The 22,651-nt window shown below is 34.3% G+C and overlaps 4 protein-coding genes and 1 long non-coding RNA gene across 10 annotated transcripts; 2 read left to right on the top strand and 3 right to left on the bottom strand.

Annotated features, from left to right (window-relative positions):
* Positions 1-1,136: 1,136 nt before the first annotated feature.
* On the bottom strand, positions 1,137-3,903 carry LOC140758219 (protein XRI1-like). 4 transcript variants are annotated; one of them, XM_073094308.1, is made up of 9 exons: positions 3,754-3,903; positions 3,018-3,073; positions 2,822-2,944; positions 2,614-2,750; positions 2,444-2,522; positions 2,267-2,369; positions 2,130-2,194; positions 1,862-1,942; positions 1,137-1,756 (listed from the first exon to the last, which is right to left on the bottom strand). In XM_073094308.1, exons 1-9 carry the CDS (start codon positions 3,783-3,785, stop codon positions 1,476-1,478), a joined length of 957 nt encoding a protein of 318 aa, XP_072950409.1. In that variant the 5' UTR covers positions 3,786-3,903; the 3' UTR covers positions 1,137-1,475. The 4 variants fall into 4 exon arrangements, with proteins under 4 accessions (XP_072950409.1, XP_072950411.1, XP_072950410.1 ...); XM_073094309.1 differs by having other exon boundaries at positions 1,139-1,756; positions 2,130-2,182; XM_073094311.1 differs by having other exon boundaries at positions 1,578-1,752.
* Positions 3,904-4,825: 922 nt separating this feature from the next.
* Positions 4,826-10,554, top strand: LOC140758482 (uncharacterized). Its single transcript, XR_012104117.1, has 5 exons — positions 4,826-5,245; positions 7,553-7,815; positions 8,999-9,073; positions 9,167-9,232; positions 9,323-10,554. It is a non-coding gene; the product is annotated as an uncharacterized lncRNA (long non-coding RNA).
* Positions 10,555-10,730: 176 nt separating this feature from the next.
* Positions 10,731-12,740, bottom strand: LOC140758481 (small ubiquitin-related modifier 2-like). The gene is made up of 3 exons (XM_073094667.1): positions 12,514-12,740; positions 11,072-11,221; positions 10,731-10,987 (listed from the first exon to the last, which is right to left on the bottom strand). The coding sequence occupies exons 1-3, from the start codon at positions 12,589-12,591 to the stop codon at positions 10,904-10,906; spliced, it is 312 nt and encodes a 103-aa protein (XP_072950768.1). The 5' UTR covers positions 12,592-12,740; the 3' UTR covers positions 10,731-10,903.
* Positions 12,741-14,149: 1,409 nt separating this feature from the next.
* LOC140758317 (small ubiquitin-related modifier 1-like) lies at positions 14,150-17,652 on the bottom strand. Of its 3 annotated transcripts, none has more exons than XM_073094427.1 (4): positions 17,510-17,652; positions 15,823-15,972; positions 15,207-15,286; positions 14,150-14,420 (listed from the first exon to the last, which is right to left on the bottom strand). In XM_073094427.1, the coding sequence occupies exons 1-3, from the start codon at positions 17,585-17,587 to the stop codon at positions 15,227-15,229; spliced, it is 288 nt and encodes a 95-aa protein (XP_072950528.1). In that variant the 5' UTR covers positions 17,588-17,652; the 3' UTR covers positions 14,150-14,420; positions 15,207-15,226. The 3 variants fall into 3 exon arrangements, with proteins under 3 accessions (XP_072950528.1, XP_072950527.1, XP_072950526.1); XM_073094426.1 differs by having other exon boundaries at positions 14,150-14,375; XM_073094425.1 differs by lacking the exon at positions 14,150-14,420 and having other exon boundaries at positions 14,958-15,286.
* A 1,381-nt stretch (positions 17,653-19,033) lies between these two features.
* Positions 19,034-19,973, top strand: LOC140758335 (adenine DNA glycosylase-like). The gene is made up of 3 exons (XM_073094451.1): positions 19,034-19,441; positions 19,539-19,645; positions 19,779-19,973. Exons 1-3 carry the CDS (start codon positions 19,156-19,158, stop codon positions 19,866-19,868), a joined length of 483 nt encoding a protein of 160 aa, XP_072950552.1. The 5' UTR covers positions 19,034-19,155; the 3' UTR covers positions 19,869-19,973.
* The last annotated feature ends 2,678 nt before the right edge of the window (positions 19,974-22,651 follow it).

The following is a 22,651-nucleotide window of genomic DNA, read 5'->3' as shown; positions in this document are numbered from 1 at the left end:
ACCTCTCTTTTTTAAATAAAATAATAAATCTTTGAGAGGGCAGCAGTAGATTTTGTGGCCTACGTACCTTGTCCATCATCCATCAACCACCTCACCCATCTCATCTCTTCATATACTACATTGTACACACACCCCTTTCTCATCCATCAAGCCCACCACCACCCCCACCATTGCTCCCCAACCCTTATCTTAATAATAAAGAAAGATGGCGAGGGGATTGTCGGAAGAAGACTATAGAGAAGGAGAGAGGACCATGAGGTATTGAGAAATTTAGGAAACTTGTTGAACAATGGGAACACTCGCGAGAGAACCATAGAAAAGAGATCGCAAGAAGAAGATTATAGGAAAGTGATCGTAGGAAGGAGACAAGGGATTTTTAGGGTTTCAGATGGTTTTGGAGATGGGACCACGACAAGAAAACTTTGGAGAACTACAAATATTAAATTTATTGGATCCGAGTTTATTTGGATTATATCCACCCGACAGAGATACACAATCATTTATGAATATTCTAGCATTTTCTAAATGCCGGTGAAAGAAGATAGTGGTACACTAATAGTTTTCTTAAACTTATAGAGTTAGGACTAATATCCCTTTTTTCTTAAGATATATTTTTCTAGTCTGCATAGATAGCTTAGATCATCTTAAAAATGTGGCGAAAGAATAAATTTTAAATGGCGGAGCTTCAAACCCTAGTCACCACTGTGAGAACCAAAGGTCTAACATATATATTCTTAATTACAAACATAAAAGCTAAGCTCGAGTGAGGCAAGCTCAGCCCGAGCTCAATTTGTTTATTTGCTAGACGCTCTCGTAAGCTATCTAGCTTTAAATACACGCGTAATCACTAGGACTGTCAATCTAGCTCATTGTTTGCGAATACTAGCTTTAATCAATGAGCCAAACACAAGCTAAAATTTGAGCTCGGAAATATAAATGAGCTTGAACATGAGCTAGGATTTTAGCTCGGTTCGTGTTCAGAGTTCGATAAAAAAATATTGTGGACAATAAAAGTATTATGAAAGATTAAACAACTATGAACTGAATTATGGTTCTATTTAGGTCGATGGCAGAGCATTAGCAGTAGAATTATAACAAACAATACACATGCCAAAACAGAGACTGGCTCTCTTCACAGGATACAAGAGAACTTGTGTTCTGCCATGATTATCCCTGAAAAATAATCTGGCAATTTCTTTTCACAGGACCAATAATGAAAAATTGTGTATCCAGCCAGACAAATAAAGAAATTAAAAAAAAATATCACGGGTTAAATCAAGCAAAATTTATAACCACTATACTCTAAACAATTGCAAGAATAAAACAGGATTCTGATCAAAGGATCCAAAACTATGGGGATCCCAAGAAGAATCTTAGATGAGAAGGCGATCGATTCTCATGTAAAATCGGAACAAATGTTGGATCTGCATGAACAAGTGAACAGATCCATGAATTGTTAAGGAGTAACCTATCAATTAGCCTTTCGTTCTCAGTATCGTAATGCTTCCTTTTCCTCCTTCAGTCTGAACTTTAGTTTTGCCAACCACTGGCTTCCCAGAAAATGCTGAAGTTGGATATGAGTTCCAAGGGTCATCATCCCTCTTGTGCTTTGATCTTGAAGGTGGTGGAGCACGGATACGCTGATTTATATCCTTCAGAGTAACATTCCCTTGAACTCCACATGGTTTGATGAGGGTAAAAGGATAGGCAATAGAGGTAGTTAACTTCTTTGGTGCTTTAATGAAGGATTTCCTGCCTAATAAGCATCAAATTACCAATCAATTTTGCAAAGGGTAGAAGGAAAAAGGATTTTTAATGAGAGCTGTTGATCGAAATGAAAAAAAATGCATTGTAAGCATACCTTTGAAAACTTTCAGAGTGGCAAGATTGGTGGCCTCTTTCACCACTTCATTTTCAACCTCAGGTGACATGTCACAGAACTCTATGGAAAAAATAAATGAGAAGTTGGCAAATTTTTAATATGTTGTTCTCTTGCAATGACCAAAAGTTCTATTTAGCATCAGAGAAGATGGGGAAAGTAGAAACTTAGAAGTGAACTACACTAATTAATTGATACATAAAGAAAGTGCATATAATAACTTTTGTCAGCGTAAGAACATTTTACTGACCAGAAATAGTGACTTGATCATTGGAGGATATATTACTGTTTCTGCTACATGACCTACCATGACATCTAAACTAAATAATTATGGATGATAAGCAAGAAAAATCAGTAAACGAAAATGGAGATTGTAGAGAAACAAACATCTCATTAGAGCTGCAATATATCATTCCTTCACTAGAAGTACTTGCCAACCACCCATCTGATGACTGATTCGGCACATGATTAGTGAAGGTGTGCATATTATCTAACAAACAATGCTCCAATTAGAATATCACATAAGATATAACACCATTTGATAAATCATAGTCTGAGACCAACCTGCAAAGGGTGAGTTCCTTTCAATACTAGAATGCAAGCTTTCTTGCAGGTTTTTTCCAGTCAGTGAACCCTCTGTCACCTAAAATTCACAAGAATGACAAAAAAAAATGCTACTTTTACACTAGATACAATTTAGAAATATATTCAACTGATTGATATCTGATCATTACCGTAGAAGTAACAATAGTGGAAGTGGTCTGCTCATTTCCAATGCCTCTATCATTGGCATCAGAAGTAAACTGCAGCATGCGTCTCCTTTTCACCAGTGAAGATTCTTGACATTCCTCCAACTCCGGCTTGGTGAAATCTAGCTCAAGATTCTTTTCAGTAAGATTTCAAGAAAGAAACTCAAAAGGACTTGGGAAGGTGAACCATTACCTTGAATACCCAAACTTTCATAGCCAAAAACCCCAGAGTCCCTGAATGGAGTATGATCTCGCAGCATGTACAATAGACAATCATCATCTTGGTTCACGTCATCCCAAAGAGGACATTGGACATCTGGAGAACTATACTATTAGTATAAAGATTAGCAAGGTGAAATGAGTTGATAAATACGACAGACGTATAATACCATGCTGTGGATCAGTTGGCACACAGTAGTCTTCTCCTCGCCATTCCCACATATTACTACCAACCATTAGACAGAGAAAACTTATCAATCACTACTTCGCATCTGAAATAAAATTACAAAAGAACAACATAGCAAAAGCCTAAAGAATAAATGCAGTAGACAATACGTTTTCAGCTAAAATTATCTGACCACACTGATAAATTTCACTTGTTATATTTCACTTATTATGCTTAAATTATAACATGTAATCCTAAAGTTGTGTTGGTTTTCGTTGTGAAGATCAACGATAATCTTGAAGATATAAAGAACTCTCACTGAGCAGCTATCAAACAGGAAGCCAGCTTAAGAGCAAAACCAAAATTGAAGGAAAGGAATAGCAATTGTACAGATCAAGAAGGCATTTACCATAATAATAAGTATAAACATTAACTAAAGAAGTGTTTAAATGTCTCGATCAGAACTAAAACAAACAAGCAAATCCAACTAATTCCACGGAGGAACACTTGCGTGTCATCACTGATAAGCTTCATCCTATCTAAGCCACTGTCAAGGATTCTTCGACAATCCAATCTTTCCTTCAACATTTTTACAAGTTTTTATTCTATTACTACTGCACAAGAATCAATAGCCCCGCATTAAGATTAACAAACAAAACAATCAAAAGATTTCCCCATTCTACTTCAGACCCAACACCACAATGCAAGGAAAGAATGGGTGTGAAGAAATGCAAACTTACATATCATTGTTGTTGCTGCTAGGATATTCCATTAGATACCAAGAAGGCCAAACCAATCAAATCGATCGATGATCTCTAAGAAGAAGGAAATAGTCGTTATGAACTATGAAGGGAGGGGAGGCTAGTGTAAAAGTTTCTCTCCTCTTTCTATCTCTCTATCTCTCGACAAATATATACTAGTAGGGTATAAAGAAAGGAGGGCAAGTGGTCGAGTCTAAGATACAAGTGGGGCATATGACCGTTAGTTTTGGGATTTTGTGAAATCTATTTAAGATATTGCCTTCCAAATTTGTATATAAATCCACAAATCTACAACTCATGGATAAAGTATCTAATAACTATCTAAAAATGGCTCTGTTAGCTTATCTGCGATGTGCTTCTATTTTATCGAGTATTTACTATAATGGTTAATACTTGCTTGATGCTAATCTTCCGTCAAGCCGCTAGGGTCTGTGTTGGGTTGACTAAATAGACTTACACAATATAAACATATCCACTACAAAAAATCCACCGCTCATTTGTTATACAAATTAAAAAAAATTTCATAATGAGTTTCGAAGTTAGCTAAATTCCGTAATGAATAATTTTGATCCGATTATAAAATTTGACTCTAAATAGATCTTTACTTATGACCTAGTTATTCAACTTATATATTAAAAAATATTAATTTATTTATCTAACTTATAATTACCCTACGGACTAATCATTCATTAAAAATATATACATTTTTGACCCTCTAAATTATCTAATATATTCTTTCATTGGATATTATACGCAAAAAATAAAAACTTAAATGATTATGTTACCTTCGATTTTCCCTCTTTTATTTTTTATAAATAAGAGTAAAAATATTCTTAAAATATCTAAAATTAATTAGGTAATATTTGCACACAAAAAAGTAAACGAGGGGCTCTAAAAGGGATCAAAGTGTAATTAAAACATATATACGGAGAAATAAGGATATTCCTAGCCGAATAAAAGGCATCCGGATAAAGTTAGCAAAACTTGGATCCGATAATATCCGAGCCCTTAGCTGCCTCGCGAGACATCATACCGCCTCTCTCCCTCTCAATCGTGTAGCTTCTCTTACCTTCCTCTCCTCCCCTGGACCCTGGTCCCTGGTACCAAAATGCGAAGTCCCGAAGAAGGAAGAAGTCATCAGAGCAAAGAAAGAAGTGCAAGTTCTCATTCTTGGGATAGACTTATCGACCTAATCGATCGATCCGGAATGTAGATCCGAGGAAGGACGTTCCAGGTCTCTTCTCTCCGGCTTGCGGAGATGAACGTGTTCAGGTTCGCCGGCGACATGACGCATCTCCATGAGCGTCCTCGTCCTTCTCCTTAAGATCCGCACCATCAAATCCTGCGCCGGTACGCTCACCTCTTCTCTTCTTGAGTTCGACTCGGAATGCGTCTCCTTTGCTGAGGATTTGCTGAGATTTGTGGACGAAAATCGGTTCCTTGGAGAAAAATTGGACTTGCAGAAAAAAAGGTTCTTGTTTTCTCTTCCTCGGTATTTGTGATTTTTTGCAGAATGTGTTACCTTCTCTATGTTTTTTTCTTGAATTTGATCACGAGAACTCTTTCTGCTGAATTTGGATAGTTTAATAGTTTAATTGGTAGAAGAAACTTGGGCATCAAAATGGAGTGGTTTAATTTAGTTGACTTTGTCCTATATCTTAATTGATGAATGTAAGATAGGATCAAGCACTAAAGTGTATTGAAAATATTCAAAATCTGAAGGTTCTAAAAGGAGTAGATTTAAGGCTTATTATAGAATATGAAACAGTGATTAAGATGAAGAAGGGATTATTGTTTAGAGATAACAAGTACCTGAGGAGCATTTTCGTCACTTTGGTCTATTACTAAGTGCGGTTGATGGGGACATCATGTATAGAATTAGAGAAGGATGACAAAAGGAGGAAATTTCTCTAATATGTTGTGGCAATGTCATATACCCGTTAAGCTAAAATGGGAATTTAGTTTGGCTGGTAATGCTTTAAAAATAAGAATATCAAGAAGCTTATTACGCAAGTGTCGTTGTGATGAGGATATTGATGTGGTTGAGTGTGGTTACTAAAAAAGATAAAATGAAAAATTGTATCTTGGGGGTGGATGTTAGAGGAATCTCTAACAGATGATAGTCATTTGACTCAAGCAGAGGGTTCACTGAGAGAGATGGAAAACCTAAACTTACGAACCAGTAAGTAACGTGGTAGCCATGTTTTTATGCCCAAATTATGGAATTTTTTATTTTTTCTCTACTCTATAAGATTGCAGTTAATTTTTGTAGGATAAGATGCAAGGGAGCTTCTGATAACTCAAAAACGAGAATTAGGAAGCTGAGAATCTTAATTCATCAAGACTTTTGACTGGACTTAACCTAGTTCACATGATGTTTGGAAATAGAATGCTTGCATATGCTCTGTTGCAAGGGTTACTTGCTGTGGCCTTTGCCAATGTCTGAGTTTCTATCTTATTTCTAATGCAGGGAATTGTGAGGAGGAAACCAACATAGTGGATGTCATAGAATTACTGAATGTGTTAAGAATGGTGCTTTTGGATGCTAATGCCATTGAGTTACTGAACAAAAATTATTTGAATTTTTCAATCATTCTTTGGAGCAGCTCTTTGTTACTTGTGAAGTCCCCAACATGTCCCCTTAGATATAAATAGTAACATCAAGGTTAAGTGCATTGCTAGATTCAATCTTGAATTTTCATTTATCTTGTGATCTTTGTGCCTGAAAGGCTGTGTAACTCATTCATCAGTCTCATTTCTCATCCACCTTCCCTTATGATGGCTTCTTGCCTAAATCTTAAAGTCTCTTAGTTGGCGCTGTCATTACATTCTTCTGGTCACCTTCTTGTTAAGGGAATAAGGCAAAGACCTTAAAGTCCAATTAGCCAATGAAATCATCTAGTATGAATGTTGGAATGTTGTGATCTTCACCTATTATTGGAATTTGTGTTAAAACTATAACTCCTAGCATACAACTAGTGGTCCAATAAATTTAAGAATCCATTACACTACATTAGTATGATCCTCTGTCTAAAACTGAGTCATAACCTTCCGAAACAACCCTTAAAACTTTGCAAATCTTAGTCTTTAAGAAAATTTTGGACACTTCTACCTGGTTGTGATTGGATGCCTCCTTCATTTCGACTGATACCAACCATGATTAAATGATTTACAAGGATTGTTCTGTGATTGTGGCTTTTCTTTTTATAATTAATTACCATCTCAGATAATTCACTTTTGTTGGACAAAAACATTTTTTAGTAAGGAACTTACTAAACCTTGAGGAATTTGATTAATGAATATCTGGTAGTTGACAGATCCCTTCAGCTTCTTTTGCTCCTCATATTGTGAAAAATTCTTCTTTAGTATTTGTCATGTAGTTACAGACAGTGAGAATAGCCAGAGCATATTCAATCCAATTAAAGTATATTTTGTTCCCAAAGGGGCAGGCTAAATGAATGATTCTAATGTTCATCAAGGTCATTCTCCCATTTGGAATTTTGTTATGTAATTGAATCTATGGTTGATATTTATTCATACCAGGTCAGTGAATCTGCCTTTAAAATATTACTTGCCTGTAATGAGTGTCTGTATTGCTTAATCTCAAAATAGCTATTGTGATATTACCATCTGCATTGCTGTTCTTCAATTCTTAATTTTTTGCAGCTTTTAGCATTTTTGTTAGTCTCTATCTGGTTGTGCTGGCTGGATTCCCAAGATTCCAAAAATGAAAAGCTTGCAGATAATATCATTAATTTCATCCAAGTTTCTCTTTCAGGCATTTCGTTGAAGACCCAAGACTATATGCACTTGTTTTTGCAACACTATATTTGGACATTTTCACTGATTTCGTTTCGCCATATAATACAATCATGAAGCTGATTTATTGGGGAGCTCATTCTCAATAGTATGGTGTATGAGAAGCCACAAGGTTGTCTGGAGATCTTACGACAAGGACCAAGACACCTTTCGCATCATTTCTTTATATTGCCATGTCTACTCTTTGCCATATTCATAAACAAAAAGTTCACTTTTAAAGAGGTAAGTCCACTAATCTACTTGTGCAGCTAATCTAGAACATTTTGAGATGAGAAGAATAATCTTATGATATTATACAAACCTTAGGTACAGCAACTGTTTTTATTCTTACTATGACTTTTTATTCAATCTGCACTTCTGATATTGAAGTTCTGCAGTTCTTCTCTTTTTCCTCTTTTTGTCATTGAAGACTTACTCTGCTTGTTGGTTTTCTAGATTGTCTTGGTGAATTTTTTTTAATGTTTTTACAGGTTATGTGGACATTCTATATTTACTTAGAAGCTGTTGCAATTCTTCCTCAACTAGTATTACTGCAACGTACTAGGAATGTAGATAATTTGACTAGGCAATATGCTTTTCTTTTGGGGTAAATTACCATCCACGGACAACTTCAGATAATTTTGCATGCAACATAGTAACTTGTCATACATTAAATTTTGTACTTTATGCATGCACAACTAATAGAAGCTTTTACATAATTCTGTTTCATAGGTGAGGAGAAGAACTTTTCTAGCTGACCTATCATGTGTAGCTGCATGATTTCAGCAAAATGGTCAAGATAATATTTTCAGTTAGCAAAAAATTTCATTTGTTTTTGAAGGGGGATTACTTAGAGTACTTATAAGGCTTTCCATCATGCTCAACTGTGTTTTGAATCTTTTGATTGCCGAAATGAACTTCCTACTGATGGGATATGGTTGCATATAGCTTGTCCTCCAGACCCCATTTGGTGGAGTCTTGTGCACTATGATGGCCTTTTCAATGTTTTATCTCATGTCAATTGCGTAAATCATAGATCATTGTTTGTTTATGATACTCAATTTTCTGATAATAGATGAGCTACAAGTTCTTAAATGTATGTTCCAAGAAAATCTGTGTGTGCCAACCTACATATATTGCAGAAAATGATCATTTCCTTTGTGTAACTTTAGATAACCTAGTTTCAGCAGCATTGTTTACTTAGTATGCACTGTCTACAATATAGTAATCACAAGTCACAGATACCATGTTAGAGGAAATGAGGAATTCACCAATTTCACTTATCGACATCCTACTCTTCTTTTTTCTCCTTTTTTTAGTTTGGTTGTACCTATCAGCCTTCTAGTATGACTATGTGCATTCATGTTCATGAAATTGGATTACAGAAATCAGTTTTCACTCTTTTAACATTCAAGTTTGTCTGCAGTTGGGTACAGAGCCTTATATATCTTCAATTGGATATATCGCTACTTCACTGAACCCCACTATGTTCATTGGATAAGTACGAAACCTCTACATTCCTTCTTTGTCTATTTTTAATCTATTTATTTAAAATAATTCTTCTCCATATGCTGACTGTGTTTTCTTTTCACAGCTTGGATATCCAGAGAAGCGCAGACTCTAGTTTATGCAGATTTCTTCTATTATTACTCTTCAACAGGTAACTCTCTGAAGCTCTCCAAAAATATTCTTTGTCATTAGCAATCATATTCCTATAATTGACCTTAAACTTTTATACAATTTGTCGCAGGAAGAATAATGTGAACCTTCAGTTACCAGCTTGAATTAACCCCTTCTTTTGAGCTCAATTGTACCATTGATCAGGAAGAGCATGCTGAGTCTTGAGGGTAAGCCCCTGTAAAATTTATCAACACTAAATTAGCTATAAAAAGACGAGTATTTTTAAAGGTTAATTCTAGATGAATCTTTATTTAGTGTTACAGAGTTTCCTGCTATGAAGAATTAAAACAGCTGAGAGAGTTTATCTGCCCTCTTGCTTTAGCATGCTTTCTGGTTAGCTCCAAATTTCTGGCTAAATTAGAGAGAGAAAATGGTTAACATATTGTTAGTTGGCTATTAGTGAGCCAAGGGCTCTATTAGCAACCCTAAACACAGACGATTAGTGCCTCAAGGTAAGGGATCTGATCATTTTGATACAATATGTACCCCCTTCAAAGTTCCTTATTTACACCCTTATAATTTCACATTGAGAGTTTCTGCATGCAACTTTCAAATTACTTTTTGGCATCTTAAGCCGAAATCTTAAATAGTTTGACAAACAAAAGGATATGAATATCCTTAATTGAAAAGAATACATGTAGGGATGTTAAAATAATCAAACTGGCTCGTTAAGGCTTGATTAAGCTTGAACCAAAAGTGAACCGATCCAAATTCAACTCCGCAGAATATGCTCGGATTAATTTCAAGTCAAGCTTGATCATCAATCTTAGTTTGATAAGGCTCGAAAATAATAAAAATAGATTTAATATTATATAGTATATAATGCATATTACTGATATGAATATTTAGATCAAGATCGTAGTATCACTATAATAATTCTTGCATCTTCACAACAGGGTCACGCTTATTTATTCAATTCAGCTCAAAAAAAATGTTTAGGTTTAGGTTTAGGTTTGATATCAAAATTAGCTTGAATTAAAATTATTAGTATTTTTTAATTTCAATCAAGCTTAATCAGACCTTGGCTCGTCAAGATCTACTCGATTACACATACCCTTTTTGTCTTTGTGAATTTAATTAATGAAATTTGAGGGGGCACCCATACAAAAATGAGGAAAAAAAAAAAGGAATTTTGGATGGCATCCACACAAAACCAAAGGTAAGTATCAATCTTTGAGGGGTATCCACGCAAAAAGGGCTTTTGGTCTAAAAATAAGTTACAGTGGCTTCAGTCCGCAAAAGGTTCAGTAGAGTCTTCTAATCTCCCATCATATGATTAATAAGCAAGGGTATGTATAAAAGGAAAGAAAGGACATTGTAGTGAAAGAAGAAAATAATGAGAATATTCTTCTTCATGAACAAGTAAGAGTATGCATTCTTACAAACATTGATTTTTGGCACCAAGGCCAGGGAGTAACACACCAAAAGCTTAAACAAAAGGAACAGCTCGATTACTGTGAATCAAAGATGATATGATATACTGTCAACAACCCAAATATATTCCTGCTTCCAATAATGCACACAAACAAGCCAATAAACAGATTAAAACCAGGCATTCACACTCAAGATCATAGAGCAAGATCATCTCTATCAATTCGATTATTCACTTATCTCACTTTACAAGGAAAGAAGCTATCGCAATCCTGCCCAGTTACAAACTACCTTGGGCATTTTTCAGATATCCTCCTGTTTGGTGCAGCATTGCATCAATTTCATCCCCATCCTCCATTTCAAGCTGCGAGATGCAAAAAATAAACCGAGAATTAATGTTTCATCAACAATTAAATGAAGTACTTTACTTGAAATTTGGATGATTTACTTCATCTGGGGTCTGCTCTCCGCGCAGCCTGCGGCCATCAAACAGGAAAGCAATGGAGTTAAAATCCACGGACTGCCGGTCACAGTATGCATTCATAAGCTTCCGCAGCTGGGTGCTGCGTTTGATCCTGAAAAATACCTCGTTTCCATCCTGCATAAAAGAGAAATTATCATGGTAGAAAATAGAAACCAATGTAACAGGTTAAAGCTTTTGTTCTCACACTAAAATTCCTCATCTTCTAAAAAAAATTAGGAACATTCAGGAACTGAATGCAGTATCTTACAAATCCTGTCCATTTACTCATAGTAGATTAAGATATTGAAAGAGGCTCATATGGCATCGCTCTTCCTATATTGATTTAAAAATATACAAGGTTGAGAAAAGCCCATCAATCTTATTGTCCTGCATCTTGACAGACTTTTGAAGAGAGAATGTACTATTCCAAGCTTGTTACTCACCAAAGAATCCCTAATTTATAAAACTCCCTTCCTGGATGCTGTACTTGGTCCATAGATACTGCCCAATCGAAATTTGAGAGAAATCCTAGAGACTTCTTATTTTATCATACACCTAACAAAAGAAACTCAACCCAGTCAACACATCATATACTAGTTTACACCTTGAGATTCAAAATCCCAAAAATATTTTCCCTATCAACTACTTGCTTTTACAATATCTTGATGAAAAAAGGGTGTCCCAGTGCATGAGGCTCAACAATGAGGCCTCTTAAATGCAAGAGGCAAGCCTTACAATCACATGCAATGATGCCAAGATTTTAATGGTCTATAGATGATAGATGGTCAGCTGGAGGATTGCATAGTTTGTTGGTGCTAGGCAGGCGTAGAACTAAGGTGGTCATAAAGGAAGAATTCAAACTTCCAAAGTATTATCTCCAATACCAAATGTTAACAAAAGATTCACAAGAAGCCATTGTTGTTGCTCCTAGCATGGATATGAAATGGAAAATGTCAAGAAGGAAAGAAGTGCAATCACAATCTCATGTTCCAATAAAATAGTCGATTATTCTCTGGCCAATGTAGAATAAGGCATTGGAAACAATACCAATCATATGCAATATTAATCCCATCAAAAGAAGATGATCTAATATCTCGCTTTCCCCTATCATAGTCCTAGAATTATATAAGATTCTATTTTAAAGCAATCAAATTTTAATCACCTAGTAAACACAACACACAACCACTACAATTCGTTTCTTAGGACATCATCATCTTCCCAACATCACAAACGCACAATTCCACCATTTTCTCGCTACATCTCCTCGCAACAACTTCGTGGCAGGGAAGAAAGACACCAATTTACCGATCACTTCTAATAACAAAACAAGCACAAAGATCACAGCTTTACCGACGAAATGAAGCCAAAAAGCAAACGCAGCGAGATCAAGCAAACCAGATTTAGAAAGAAGGAGATGGAAGAGATACCTGACCCTTGACCTTGAGATTGATGTGGGCCGATTGGTCGGCCGGCTTCTTGTCCTCCTCGTGCGTCGCGGTCGACATTCTCGATCGGAATCGAGACCGCTTCTACTCTCAACACAATTCTAGGGCTTTTCTATGGTTTGGCGAAGATCACAGCAAACCAAAAACCTTGACGAGATAGAGAGGAAGAGACCGCATTGTCTTCTACGATTCTATCTCGTCCATTTGAAAGAGGAGCTTCGAAATTGATTTTGATAGAGATTTGAAGTCCGCCAACTGTAGTCGAAGTCAACGACCAAAGATTTTCCAGCTTTTGGCTTAATAATTGCAGATCGATACCCGCCTTGTTGATTTATTACTAAAAAGTAAAACTATATTCCAAAAGTTGGGAAAAATTAGGGTCTTTTGCATATATACCTCTCTAAATTTTATAATTATATACATACCCTTTAGCATATTAAGAGACAATAAACATCCTTGATTATAAGGATATTTTTGTCTTTTTATAATTAGCTTAATAAAATATTAAGAGTTAATTACATTTGAGGGGTATCCACGTAAAAAAAAGAGTTTTAAGGAGTATTCCTGAAAAAGCCAAAGTGTTTTTAACTAACTCCTAAGGAATATAAATATAAATATGAATTTTAGATGGATATAAACACATAAATAAGGTAGTTTAGAAGGGTATAAATGCCAAAAAAAACCCCAAAAACTCTTTTCATTTTAGTCCTTGCGGTTGCCATTATAGTTCTAACATCTAACAAGCCAATTTATAATTAAAATAAAACCACAGGAAGCTATTCATTGATGGAGATGAGAGAATACTAAGGATTGATATTATTCTTTTTGTAAACAGTTTGCAATAAAAAGAATAAAGTTTTGTGTGGCCCTAAAATTAACACTATGTCTCATTTGTAGTGCTATTTAAAATAGATCAAGTATTATAGTTTGTATTAAATACTATTTTCTCTGGAAATTAATAAATTGCTTTCATCTATGAGCTTTCCCTAAAACAAATAAAATAAAAAATAAGCAAAAGTTTTATATATATATATATATTCCAAGGAGAAATATAACTCTACAACAATTATAGGTAGGAGTGAAAATTGATCTGATACAGATCGTATAGTATTAAGCTCCTATCTGGATTTATATTTTTAGTCTGGATATAATGGATATGAATTCGGATATGAATATTAGACGAATAGTATAATTTAAAACTATATCCTAACTAAATGAATACAGATAATTTTGGAATAAAGAATCGGATCTTAAACGGATGTTGATTGAATTTTAAACGAATTATAATCTTTTATTTAGACATAATTAACACATAAATATTAAGAGTTTCATGAAAAAATAATTTTTTGTATGTCAAACACATATAAAATTAGAGAAATTAATCTCTACAAATAATATATAACACATCATTAATAACAATATCAATATTCACTATTTAAATAAGTAAACTAAAAACTGTAAATTATTAAAAAAAGTATACGAGTAAATAGATATTTGATATCCCTGAAAATTATATCCTATCAACATCTGAATTCATATCTGAAATTTTTGAATCCGAATCAAATAGAAACTTTTTATAGGAATCCGATCTAAATCGAACCAGATAGTGGGTCGGGTCTAAGTTTATCTGACCCATTTTCACCCCTAGCTATAGGAGATAACATACCAAGAGTTCTCCACAAATGCAAACAGATAACAAGTCAGTAAGCCAACAGCTCAATACCACACATCCACAGGTTGAAATCACTACACAAGATGAACTCCAAATTTCCTCCAATTGCATCATAAATGTTGATATTACCAACAATGCAACAACCTTAGGCATTTGGTGAACCTCCACCATCCTGCTCCACAAAAGCATCAATTTCATCCTCATCTTCAATGCCAATCTAGAAAAACAGTAGACAAAACTATAACTTTACTGTGCAGAAGAAGCGCTTTACACTTTTTTTTTCTTCCGTTAAGATTTCTCTCTTAAATATAATTATGCCTTAATTATAAGAGATATTATTTAATATTAAATAATTTATATTTTATTATTTAGAAATAAACTTCAATTGAAATATAATTCTCTATCTCTATCAATTAAAATTTAATTTAAATCAATCTTAAACTAATGGGAGATATATGTAAATAATCAAAAATAATCAAAAAGATAAAATGTAATTAAATTTTCATCAAGTTAATTGTAAAAGACATCAATACCCTTATTTTGATATATATACATTACTCTCAATATTAAGATAATATAATTGTTAAAAAATAATGTGTAAGATTATTTATCTAAAAAAATTATCTACTGAACAAGTAATATCTTTCTTCCTATTATATCCTTAAAGATCCTAACAGTTAGATCTTTATCAAACTGATTGATAAAGAATTAACTCTATGGCACTCAAGAAACGCTCGAAGTATTTACCATATATATATATATATAACTCTAAAATTCCAAAGAAGAAGATTACTCCATAACTAGTGACACAGAGGCTCTGTGTGACTAGATAACAAAAACATACCAATAGTTCTCCACAAATGAAAATAGATAACAAGTCAGTTGAAAAAAATAATTATATAAAAAAAAAAGAAGCAGTTCAACACCACAAATCCACAGCTTGAAACCACAGCACTAAGATGAACTCCATTTCCTCAAATTTCTTCAGGAATTTTGAGATTACCAACAAAGCAGTGCATCTCGCTAACTTCCACCGAGTTGGTGCGGAAAGGCATTGATTTCATCCTCATCCTCCAAACCAAGCTATGAAACCAGTGAAAAACCAGCATTAGTTCATAAATTATGAGATAATTACATCTAGAGCTCTTGAATTATTGCTTCTTCTTTTTATGCACCTCTTTATAGTACACATTAACCCCTAAAGTTTAGGAAGTTAATGCATACTGGAAGAAAAATGAGGAGGAGGTGCATATAGAAATGGATAATATTTCAAGGAGTCTTAGTGTAATTATATCTTAAATTAAAGATAAATCATAGTTGATTAAGCTCGATTTCAAACACTCATGTACTCCAAGTTTAAGCACTTAACATTCTTTTGGTCCAATCAATTTGTAACCGTTAAATTTTTCATCCAAAATTCATAGTATAAATGACCAAACTACACCTATTATCGTCAAATAAGCTCTATTTCTATGACTGTAATTGAGTCTTTCTATATCTCATTAATATTTAACTACCGGTTGCAGAGGTAAGTTGAAACCGAGCCAAACCACATTAGATACACCATAATTTTTCCTTAAATTGACTACTTTGAATTCAAACAAATGCCAATAATTTACTTCTTCTGGGGTCTGATCGCCCCGCAGCAGTTTTTCGTCGAAAAGGAATTGAGTAGCATCATATTCCATCGACATCCGTTGGCAGTAAAGTTCCATAATCTTCCTCAGTTTAGCGTGTGGTCTGATTTTGTAAAATACCTCATTTCCATCCTTCATAACATAGAAAGAGAAGGTAAGAGCACCATAAAAATCTTCCTTCTTGAACTAATCATCAGATTTTACAGGGACATAATATCTACAAAGCAAAAATTGATATATATTGAGCAAATTTTCAAATGATAAAATGGCCCTGATATAATTTAGTAAAGTAAAGAAGTATAAAGAGATACAATATGAATAGTTATTTTACCTGAGTTCCTAATTTTATAAGATATTTATACAGATATGCATGAACGGGATTAAGTTATGGGCTAGATTACATCTCTACCCTATGAATTTTGATCCAATATCACTTGTATTCCTAAAGAAAAAGAACGTGACATAAGAAGGGTGAACTATCACAATTCCATAGAAGGCTATCATAGAACTTGGGAGAGATTGAACCTAGAATTAGGAGAGAGAAATGTATGGATGAGGAGAGAAGTTGAGAGAGCTTGATAGGAAAAAGAGTAGTAGCTAGCTATTGGGAGAAGGAAAATATTTGGAAAAGATGAGAGAGATAACGTAAATGTCTTTACTATAAATTTAGGGAGAAAAATGAGAGCAATTATGTCATTTAGGAAAAGCAAATGGTAGGCTAACATAATAAGACTCATTTTAAAACATTTGGATAGTTCAGAGAGTCTCTATGTCTTGTTTTTTTTTTTTGTATTTAAATTATCAGTGCAAATAAATAAAAAGAGTAGTATTTCATTTAGTTGAAAGTATTGGGCAATGTGGCAAAGAGTGTCATACATGCATACAGCTTCATAATTTTCACAAAGATGTTGGATTTCTATTTCTCTATTTTCTTATGCATGCTAAAACTTCACAGAGGAAGCATCCCAGAATATGAAGCAAGATTCTGGGATAACATTGTATTGAGTTTATATGATTTGTCTCTGAATGAATTAATGTATTCACCTAGGAAAGATCTCATCTCATTAATTCTTATGAGATGAGATTCAATATAAATGCATATTAATTCGACATGCTTTTCCTTTGGCTTAAAACAACAAAGGTTGAGTAAAGCTAAAATTATTTTTATTATTGAAATTTTGATTAGTATTATTTTAGATGCAGCAGAAAACTTATCCAAACGTCTATAACTTTATTTCTAGTGAGATCTTTAATTGTGCTAAATTACAATGAGATTTAAGCTAAATGTACAAATTTCTCGTAAAAAATTCTCACCATTCTCAACTTTATTCATAAGAAAATCAATATATTTTGGTGCTATTGTTTCTCTGCTCATCTTATTTCTCATTCTACAACAGAAATGCATGAAGGGCATTGTAGTTAATATAAATAAACATTATTCCTTTCAAAATGAATCAAAGATGATGTTCTGCAAGATATATCTGAAACAAATATGTCAAAAGAAAAATAGAAACTTCTTCTAATAATTTTCAAATTTTAAAGATGGATGAGAAATTTTCCTTTCTTCTCTTTTTTTTTTTCTCTTTTGTTGGGTATCAAATGGCAAACACAATCGGATCAAAGAAACAAAGTAAAATTCCCAAACGAAAACAGACGGATGGATTGATACCGAATTCTTTATCTTGAGCTTGATGTGCGGCGATTGGCCTGCCTGCTGCTTCTTGCTCTCCTTCGAAGCCTTCGACATTCTTCTCTCCTCTCTCGGATATCGGATATCGCGGAGAGACGACACACCTCTTCCTCTCCTCTCCTCTCATTGACATTAAATCACATTTTATAGTCGGGGGGTCAACTAGTGTGCTTTCCAAGAAAGGTTTAACTAGAACATAGAGCTTATCATTCCGGGGAAAAGAAATTTATTTTGAATAATAATATTTTGGGATACCTACGATGTACCCTTTAAATACTAAGGTCATCTGGATATCAATCGTATGCATCTAACAACTCTGATCATATTTCAAAGAGAATATAAGAGAGCTATAGGATTTGAACTGGCATTATCGAAACTGTCTGATATATGTGATCGTTGTATTAACACACATTTAGCGACAATAAAAAAAATATTATTCATTTTACTTTTATTTTCCTTCACATCCTTCGATAAGGTTGACACGATGGTTTTAATCAATTTTCCTATATTTACAAAATTAAATTTAAAAATATAAGGATTTAACACCTTGTCTTTCGGAGTAATTACATTTCACACCTTGCAATTTGGAGTTACTAATGCTCTTCGTTTTCTCTTATCCAAAACGCCCCTCTCTCTCTCTCTCTCTCTCTCTCTATTTTGATTTTAAATCCTCCCAACTTAATTAATTAGCTTTTACGTACGTAATAACGATAAATCTGAACCTTTTCTCCTTTCAAGTATTGTGTATTTCAATTCGAAAATTGGGAAATACGAGGAAAACCTATGGCGCAAAACATAATAAGTCTAAAAAGAAGAGTGTTAAATGCAAAATTTTCAAATTTAATCTATCACATGATCTAAGATTTAATAAGTTAGCTTTGACTAAATCAAATTTAATTTTGATGGAAGGAATCCCATGGGATGAACTTGGAAGTCTAGTTTTCTCAATCCTCTATTTTCGAGCTATCAAGTTATATTTATTTTAATTTCAATGGAGCTGGTAGCCAATTAAAAAAGGACCTTTAGAACAGAAAAAAGAAAAGGAGAATTTAATCCTCAAGTAATGGGCTTAGATAAAATTTCATATATTTTGGGCACTATAGTGCAAAATATTGCTAGCAACTCAAATAAAATGGTGAGGGAAAACTAGCGTGAGCTCGGCTCGAAGTTAATTTCAAAACCCTACTCCTCTGTCGGCGTTGGCCTCCTCCTTTATCAGCTTCGGCCTAGGGCTGGGCCTCCTTTGTCGGTGTCGACCTCCTCATCTTCCTCCTCCTTTGCTTCCTCATCCTCCTCTTTTACCTCCTCATCCGGCCTCCTCGTCCTCCATCGGCAAGCTGCTGTCGCCTCCTCCTATTTGTCGACCTCCTCCATTTTGTCAGCATTCTCCTTCTCCTGTGAGATAAGTTGCCGTCCCTGTCACCGCCGCCTCCTCCTCCTCTAATCAAGCTCAAGCTCGGCTCAAGTTGAGCTGAGCCGAGCCCCAGTGCCGAGCATTCTCGCTCTCTAGAGGAAGTGAAAAAGTAAAGGTTACAGATTTTCCAACAAAAGTATTGAAGGCCAAACCGCGGAATGATTTTTCTGCCGTTTGTGTTGTTCAAATTGTAGAAGTGTCTGAAAAAGAGATGCCATCTGGGACAGATAAAAGGAATGCTTTTCTTCTAGTCAAGAGGCCAGAAGAAGGATTGCTTGCAGGGTTATGGGAATTCCCATCAGTTCTACTGGATGAAGAGTTAACTAATGTAATAACTAGGAGAGCAGAGATGGATAAGTATTTGAACAAGTTGCTTAACCTCGACGTCAAAAGGGATTACAATGTGGTCAGTAGAGAAGATGTTGGAGAGCATGTTCACATATTCTCTCACATTCGTCTTCGAATGTTTGTTGAGCTGATGATTTTGACTACGAAAGGTTTGTATTTGTTTTCTTTCTGTGTTGTTGCTTGAAATCACAGCATTGGTTTCTCTAGATATGCTATTATTCATTGCATTCTTGTGCTGTTTTAAAGGTAATTTAGATAAATTGAGCAACAATCAGGAGGAATGCACTCCACATTGGAAATATGTTGATGAAAATTCCATTTCATCCATTGGGTTGACGTCTGGAGTAAGAAAGGTAAAATCTGTACAGCATCTACTTTGTAACATCTTATACATGCCAAATCAGAGCCAACGAGTCTTTAGTTCCTGAATTCTTGGACTGCATGTTATCTCTAGAGTTAAATTTTCCAAGTATTTCCTTAATGCAGGTTTTCAATATGATTAAAAGTTTTAAGGAGAAACAGCCGTCGCAAGTAACAAGAACATCAAGAAAAAAGGTCAAAAGGCTAAAGTCCTGAACAGCAGTCAAGCAAATTGACATGGGATCGGCTTTATGCATAGCAATATGATAGTAAGCTTGCTTGCAGTATCAGCTGGTTGTCCATAAATTTAAAAGAGGCCAGAGGATCTAGTTAACGAAGGTGGAGGAAGAGGAGGGTAGGGGATGACGATGAATGTGGCATTCTTGTCGAGGGGAATAGTCCAAATCTGTCGTGCTATTGGCATCGATGCTAGCTTGGGAATAGTCAAAATCTCTTGTGAAATAAATCATCACATCAAATATAACATCTAAATATTTATTTACATGATTATAATTATAATATCTAAATTGTCAACATGGGCCAACAAATAAATATTTGTAAAAATATGCACATAACACCCTATTTTTTTTTAATAAACATCCTATATTTTTACTATTTATAAATCGAGCCCTATGATTTAGTAAATATATATAGGAAATACCCTAGGTTAAATATAAACTAACACCGTGAAAATATTTCGTTAAGTAAAGTTATTTTATTTCTAAAATAACTAAAATGCTCTTAGTAAGACTTGGTCGAAGGTATTTTTATAATTTTTTTTACTATAGTAAACTTAACCTAGAGTTCTAGTTAAATTTAACTAACTGATATAACAGAAGACCTGTTACAAAATATTAGTCATTATTATTATGGAGGTGGGTATTAGTCATTATTATTTATTCATAACGTCAAAATACTGTACGTTAAATAAATGAATGCCTTTAATTTCTCGGAAGATGCTATGCACGACTGTAAACTAGCCTATTGAGCCGAGCTTGAGTGAGCCGATTCCGACTCAAACTCGGCTCGAAATTTAAATCGAATCTCAAAAATAAGCTCAGGCTCGGCTCAGCTTAAGCCAAGCTGAGTCTGGCTCGAGCTTCAATCCAGCCGAGCTGCTCTTTCGTATTTTGACACTCCAAGTGTGCTACGTTGCTACAGTAAATCTACTATTTGACTGGTCCCACTTCATTAACATTTTATTTTATTAATAGGAAAAATTAAAAATCGTATTATCTCTCTTATGAGCCCAAGCTAATCACATCGTAATAAAAGTAAAAAGCCATCATTAACGAAGTACTTAATCAGTTATTATTCATAATTTTTTATACTTATTAAAATTATTGACTAGTTACTATGATTAGTCAATATGATTACAAATTTCTCTATATATACATATATAATTATAATTATATATTTGACTTAAGAAAAATATATAAAAATTTATTTTAATTTTTTGCTTCTAATATTCTTAGAAACTTTGCCAAAGGTTGGCATAAAATATCTCTATTAAGGAATATTTGAGATGAAATTATAGAAGATTTACAAATTAATTTATGTCAATATCATTTATTATAAATATTTATCTCAAAAGTGTAAATATTATATCTCAAATGATCAATACTTAAGACATATATACAAAGATGGTCGTGTCGCGGCAGTTGCCGAAAAATAAGGAGAGAAAAATGTACCACCTTGGTTGCCGCTGGCTTTCACCGTCGTCGCTCTCGGTCGTCGCGCTCGGGCGAGCGGTGACGGCGAAGGCTAGCAGCGACAGCGAAGGCCAGCGGCGACGGCAACAGCGAGCTCAACGACGAGGTCGATGACGAAGCTATTAGGAGAGGTGTCGTGCGGCACCTCTCGTGCTACGTGCCGGTATATCGCCGGCATGGCTATCCATGCATATATATATATATATATGAATTTTTGCTTTCATAAGATATTGTAATATATCCCTGTTAAAAAATCCTGGCTCCCGCCACTGAAACATGACTTAATGGGTCGAGATGTAACCGAAAACATCTTCATCTAAATGCTGTCTACTATACACACACTAAAGAGGAAATTTGATGCAAAAGTAGACACTTTTTTTTAGTTTCAAAACCCTAAGCAGAAAGATTATTCCATCATAACTTTCCTCCATGCCAATTTAGGGAACAAGTCAATAAACACAATTACTCAGAAGTCATAAACAAACATCCACAACTTTAATTAAACGGAAAGAAGAAATTAAGGACGAACTCCATGACTTCTAATTGCTTCAACACTTGGTACTACCAGCAATCTTAATCTTGTGTGCTTCCAAACCTCCGCCATCTTGGTTCATAAATGCATCGATTAGATCTTGATCCTTCATTCCAACCTTGCAAAGGAAAGAAACGGAAGGAATTATTTGGTGGTTGGTAATTTGATAGCTTGGCTCGATTCGGTTAATGGCTCGACAGTGCGGTTAGCTTGGAATAACAGCTTGGCAACGCAATGACTTGGAACAAGTCTTGGCTTGAAGCCTAGACTAGACAGCTAAAAGCTCAGTGGAGCCTAAAGTGCCTCTGTATCTAGGGAGGGTTGGCCCTTTGTCCAACCCATATTTAACTTTCGAGCTCATGAATGATAAAAAAAAAAATACTCTCTATTTTTTTTTCTTTTAGTATTTATAAATTAAGTCTTATATTTTTATCAATAATAATACAGAAAACACATTGCTCTTGGATCTATAAACTTAATTTAAACGAAGAAACTATTAGATTAAATTAATTATACTAAAAATATTACGTTTAAAATATTTATTAACCTTGCATAAGCTAATTTGCTCTTATTCTCTTGTTTTGAAGTCTTTTGAATTTATTCTTTTTCTCTTACTTTAAAATCTCATTTTAGTTGTTTTAGAAAAAAATATCTTAGTATTAAACTAACATAGAGTACTTCTACGAATATTTAATAAAGGTCTAGGGTTTTAAATGCAAATTTACCATAAAAAAATGTAAGAAATTTGGATTTAA

The sequence above is a fragment of the Typha angustifolia genome, chromosome 3 (genome assembly GCF_048772165.1).
Source record: "Typha angustifolia cultivar Huaian chromosome 3, ASM4877216v1, whole genome shotgun sequence".
NCBI classification, from domain to species: Eukaryota; Viridiplantae; Streptophyta; class Magnoliopsida; order Poales; family Typhaceae; genus Typha; species Typha angustifolia.
This window is presented reverse-complemented; position numbering and strand designations above follow the sequence as displayed.

Coding starts and splice junctions, on each gene's coding strand:
- LOC140758335 (XM_073094451.1), top strand. CDS start 19,156: ATGCCATCTGGGACAGATAAAAGGAATGCTTTTCTTCTAGTCAAGAGG. Junction 19,442..19,538: donor GATGATTTTGACTACGAAAG/GTTTGTATTTGT, acceptor GCTGTTTTAAAG/GTAATTTAGATAAATTGAGC. Junction 19,646..19,778: donor TGACGTCTGGAGTAAGAAAG/GTAAAATCTGTA, acceptor TCCTTAATGCAG/GTTTTCAATATGATTAAAAG.
- LOC140758317 (XM_073094427.1), bottom strand. CDS start 17,587: ATGTCGAAGGCTTCGAAGGAGAGCAAGAAGCAGCAGGCAGGCCAATCG. Junction 15,973..17,509: donor AGCTCAAGATAAAGAATTCG/GTATCAATCCAT, acceptor TATGTTATGAAG/GATGGAAATGAGGTATTTTA. Junction 15,287..15,822: donor GCGATCAGACCCCAGAAGAA/GTAAATTATTGG, acceptor CTGGTTTCATAG/CTTGGTTTGGAGGATGAGGA.
- LOC140758481 (XM_073094667.1), bottom strand. CDS start 12,591: ATGTCGACCGCGACGCACGAGGAGGACAAGAAGCCGGCCGACCAATCG. Junction 11,222..12,513: donor ATCTCAAGGTCAAGGGTCAG/GTATCTCTTCCA, acceptor TCTTTTATGCAG/GATGGAAACGAGGTATTTTT. Junction 10,988..11,071: donor GAGAGCAGACCCCAGATGAA/GTAAATCATCCA, acceptor TGCATCTCGCAG/CTTGAAATGGAGGATGGGGA.
- LOC140758219 (XM_073094308.1), bottom strand. CDS start 3,785: ATGGAATATCCTAGCAGCAACAACAATGATAT. Junction 3,074..3,753: donor AGCAGCAACAACAATGATAT/GTAAGTTTGCAT, acceptor AATGGTTGGTAG/TAATATGTGGGAATGGCGAG. Junction 2,523..2,613: donor CCACTATTGTTACTTCTACG/GTAATGATCAGA, acceptor TGTGAATTTTAG/GTGACAGAGGGTTCACTGAC.